This window comes from Hemibagrus wyckioides, linkage group LG19 (genome assembly GCF_019097595.1).
Source record: "Hemibagrus wyckioides isolate EC202008001 linkage group LG19, SWU_Hwy_1.0, whole genome shotgun sequence".
Taxonomy (NCBI): Eukaryota; Metazoa; Chordata; class Actinopteri; order Siluriformes; family Bagridae; genus Hemibagrus; species Hemibagrus wyckioides.
Window position 1 is genome coordinate 22,098,756 of NC_080728.1, and position 5,187 is coordinate 22,103,942.

At 41.4% G+C, this 5,187-nt stretch overlaps 1 protein-coding gene across 18 annotated transcripts in view; it reads right to left on the bottom strand.

The window, feature by feature from the left end:
* Nucleotides 1-1,948: 1,948 nt before the first annotated feature.
* The window catches only part of nav3 (neuron navigator 3), a 219,433-nt gene continuing 216,194 nt past the window's right edge, over nt 1,949-5,187 (bottom strand). For all 18 annotated transcript variants that reach the window (XM_058417161.1, XM_058417159.1, XM_058417158.1 and 15 more), the window contains one exon: nt 1,949-2,716. In XM_058417161.1, the coding sequence (XP_058273144.1) occupies nt 2,594-2,716 (123 nt within the window). In that variant the 3' untranslated portion in view covers nt 1,949-2,593. The remainder of the gene's footprint in view (nt 2,717-5,187) is intronic.

Consider the following 5,187-nt stretch of genomic DNA (forward strand, 5'->3'; position numbering starts at 1 on the left):
TGAAGGGCAGGTGTAGTAAGGAGAAGATGTAGAGAGGGGCAGGTGTAGAGAGGGGCAGGTGTAGAGAGGGGCAGGTGTACTGAAGGGCAGGTTTAGTGAGGGGCAAGTGTAGTAAGGAGAAGATGTAGAGAGGGGCAGGTGTAGAGAGGGGCAGGTGTAGTGAAGGGCAGGTGTAGTAAGGAGAAGATGTAGAGAGGGGCAGGTTATAGAGAGGGGCAGGTGTAGTGAAGGGCAGACGTAGTGAAGGGCAGGTGTAGTAAGGAGAAGATGTAGAGAGGGGCAGGTGTAGTGAAGGGCAGACGTAGTGAAGGGCAGGTGTAGTAAGGAGAAGATGTAGAGAGGGGCAGGCGTAGTGAAGGGCAGGTGTAGTAAGGAGAAGATGTAGAGAGGGGCAGGTGTAGTGAAGGGCAGGTGTAGGGAGGGGAAGATGTAGAGAGGGGCAGGTGTAGTGAAGGGCAGGTGTAGTAAGGGAAAGGTGTAGAGAGTGGCAGCTATAGAGAATGGATAGGTGTACTAAGGGGCAGGTGTAGTGAAGGGCAGGTGTAGAGAGGGGCAGATATAGTGAGGAGCAGGTGTAGTAAGGGGAAGGTGTAGAGAGGGGCAGCTATAGAGAAGGGGAAGGTGTAGTAAGGAGCAGGTGTAGAGAGGGACAGTGTAGTGAAGGGCAGGTGTAGTAAGGGGCAGGTGTAGAGAGGGGCAGGTGTAGAGAGGGACAGTGTAGTGAAGGGCAGGTGTAGAGAGGGGCAGCTATAGAGAAGGGGAAGGTGTAGTAAGGGGCAGGTTTAGAGAAGGGGAAGCTGTAGAGAAGGGCAGGTGTAATGAGGGGGAGGTTTAGAGAAGGGCAGGTTTAGTGAGGGGCAGGTGTAGTAACAGACAGGTGTAGTGAGAAGGGGAAGGTGTAATGAGGAGCAGGTGTAGTAAGGGGCAGGTGTATAAAAAAGGGCAGGTGTAGTAACAACCATCACTGAGATCATCACTTTAATGTTTGTATTTATTTGTGTTTATTTGTCATTAAATTCCTGGACGGTTTTGTACTTTAATAAGTTGATGTTGAGGTAGTGATGATGTCATCGTTAATACACTGAATCATAAGTATTGGCACCTTCTCAGTTTCTCTTGGGTTTCTGTGTTTATTGGTCTGATTGGTCTCATTTTAAATATTTATGTCATTAACAGAGGTCAGTTTTTTTCTAAAGTAATGGCACCTTTTAAAGTCCAGACTTTTCCCCAGCTGCTTTGGGCTCCATGTCGAACCTGAGGAACATTTCACCCTCATTCACACTGAGTCCTGTTTGTTCTTCTGAAATAAATAATAAAGCACCGAGTTTTACACATTTCTGCACCTTAAACTGTGATCATTTTATTTATAAACATTTTCATAAACTATAAAGATTTTTTTTTACATTTATATACCAGGGTTTTTTTTCCTGATAAATGAAGCTGTGACCATGTAAAAAAAAATAAAATAAAAAATTAAAGATGTTGTGTTCAGTGTGTTTTGAAGGAAAAGTGCTTTTTTTTAAAAAAAAAAAACGCTGTTTAATGTGATGTGACATTTGATCTGATAATCATCACAACTCTTATAGCAACATTAGCCTATAGCATTAATATTAAACTTTATGCTGTTTTTTTCTTCTTTTTTTCCCTAGTGAATAATTCCAAATATTAAGTTTTTTCTCTCTCTCTGTAGAAGGAATCTGAAAATGTGCAAGACTTTAAATTTTGAACCTCACACACACACACACACACACACACACACACAGACGACAGAAGTAAAAACAGCATGCTAGCGTAGCGACTTGTCTTATTTGTGCTCGTCCTCAGTTCGGCTCGTCCCAGCTCAACTGGGATTCCATAAATTCCATATTACATCTGGTTTATTTTACACTTGACCTGCTTTTAGAACGCTGCTTCCGAAATCCAACACTCACTCATGAGGTAACAAAAATAAAATATGCAAACGTGGCATTTATTGATTTACATTTCCGTCCTCTCCGGAAAAAAGACAAGGCTTTTTTCGTTTTCTTAAATTCTGCAGGAGACCTTTAGAGCTCGGCACATTTAAGGCAGCAAAGAAGCACCGTAATCAGACTCATCCCCTCGTTCCCTCGTTCCCTCTTCCACTCGGAATAATAATCCTGGCACTACGACGCTCCTAGTGGAGGAAAAGGGAACTGCAGGCAGTCGAAATAACGTGAAAACAAACATGGCTTGTGTGTCCAGGCGTTAAAGATGACCATCGTCGGACTCGTTAATGCTGACGAAGTGCTTTCACAGTAGCGGAAATGAGGCGAGGCCCGCTTGTGCTTGTTGGCGTACAAACGTAAACGGATTTTGGCACCACAGCAGCAGCACCGCAGAGTCGAACAAGTCGACAGAAAAAACGATGCTCCGGTTCGTGAGACTGATGATGAGAACGCTAACTTCAAAAAAAAGAGAAACAAATGTTCCAGTTGTTTGTTTGGACAGAGTAAGTGGAATAGGTTTCTAATTGCACATTTCACCAGTGTTGGGGTTTGTTCCACCTCTCGGGCCACCAACGTCCAATCAGAAGAAAGCTAGCAATCCCTGGTTCCTCAAAGGGGGTTTGGGCTTAAAGGGCAGACTCAAGGGAGGAGTCTAGACCGTCGTCATGGTGACTGGCGCTGTCACTGTCACAGCTCTGAGTGGCACTGGAGTAGTTAGCAGCTTCCTGTAGCCTCATTAGCATATTCATCTAAAGGGGGAGGAGCCAAAAACAGAAAGAAAGAGACAATATATTAACACGACTTATACACAACAAATACACACCTTCACTTCAGCAACCGGATTCAGAGACATTGAAATGAGTGTGTGTGTGTGTGTGTGTGTGTGTGTGTGTGTGTGTGTAGATGTGTTGATGAAATAATCATACACATTTAAACAGACACACACCTAAACACACACCTAAACACACACCTAAACACACAATGATATAAAGAACAGATGGAGGATGTGTTTTTAAGAGAACTGAAGTGAACAATAAACACCATGTTACACCAAATAAACACAAATAAACACCTCTTTACTCAATATAAACTCCACTAAACACAATACAAACACCAGGTAAACACCACTTATCATCACATAAACACAAACAAACACCACTAAACACAATACAAACACAAAATAAAGACAAATAAACACAAATAAACACCTCTTTACTCAATATAAACTCCACTAAACACAATACAAACACCAGGTAAACACCACTTATCATCACATAAACACAAACAAACACCACTAAACACAATACAAACACAAAATAAAGACAAATAAACACAAATAAACACCTCTTTACTCAATATAAACTCCACTAAACACAATACAAACACCAGGTAAACACCACTTATCATCACATAAACACAAACAAACACCACTAAACACAATACAAACACAAAATAAAGACAAATAAACACAAATAAACACCTCTTTACTCAATATAAACTCCACTAAACACAATACAAACACCAGGTAAACACCACTTACACTGATCAAACACCATTTACACTGATCAAACACCACTTACACTGATCAAACACCATTTACACTGATCAAACACCACTTACACTGATCAAACACCATTTACACTGATCAAACACCATTTACACTGATCAAACACCACTTACACTGATCAAACACCACTTACACTGATCAAACACCACTTACACTGATCAAACACCACTTACACTGATCAAACACCATTTACACTGATCAAACACCACTTACACTGATCAAACACCACTTACACTGATCAAACACCACTTACACTGATCAAACACCACTTACACTGATCAAACACCATTTACACTGATCAAACACCACTTACACTGATCAAACACCATTTACACTGATCAAACACCATTTACACTGATCAAACACCACTTACACTGATCAAACACCACTTACACTGATCAAACACCACTTACACTGATCAAACACCACTTACACTGATCAAACACCATTTACACTGATCAAACACCACTTACACTGATCAAACACCACTTACACTGATCAAACACCATTTACACTGATCAAACACCACTTACACTGATCAAACACCACTTACACTGATCAAACACCATTTACACTGATCAAACACCACTTACACTGATCAAACACCACTTACACTGATCAAACACCATTTACACTGATCAAACACCACTTACACTGATCAAACACCATTTACACTGATCAAACACCACTTACACTGATCAAACACCACTTACACTGATCAAACACCATTTACACTGATCAAACACCACTTACACTGATCAAACACCACTTACACTGATCAAACACCATTTACACTGATCAAACACCACTTACACTGATCAAACACCACTTACACTGATCAAACACCACTTACACTGATCAAACACCACTTACACTGATCAAACACCATTTACACTGATCAAACACCACTTACACTGATCAAACACCATTTACACTGATCAAACACCATTTACACTGATCAAACACCACTTACACTGATCAAACACCACTTACACTGATCAAACACCATTTACACTGATCAAACACCACTTACACTGATCAAACACCATTTACACTGATCAAACACCACCACAAACTGTTTCTATTTCATCAGTAATGAAACACTATGTCAGTTTATAATTCCACACACTCCATCCTCCTCCGCTCAGGTCCTCTGTATTTCTCATCATCACTCAGAGGAAAGTCGGACTAGTGTTTGATCGCTGGTGAAATATGACCAGAGTCAGTGCTGATACACACACACCACACACACACTACACACACACACTACACACACACCACACACACACCACACACACCACACACACACACACGGGTGTATGTAACTAGTCTACTGTGTGCCGATGGAGATGTGTCACAGTGGAAGTTTTTTATCACCTTATAATCTCTGAACGTCTGAGGAGAGACATGAGAAGAGACAGTGAGCTGAGATCACAGGGTTAATCTTATTAGCTCTCACTACTGTGAATAAGTATTTGCCCCCTCCTGCTGTTTAAAGGACACACACCACCTGGGCACTGGGGAATTTCTCTTTAATACACAACAACCACCTCAATTTACCCCCACCCCACAAACTGCTATACTGGAATGTACACACACACACACACACACACATCTACATCTACACACACAGATGCACACACTCACATATTC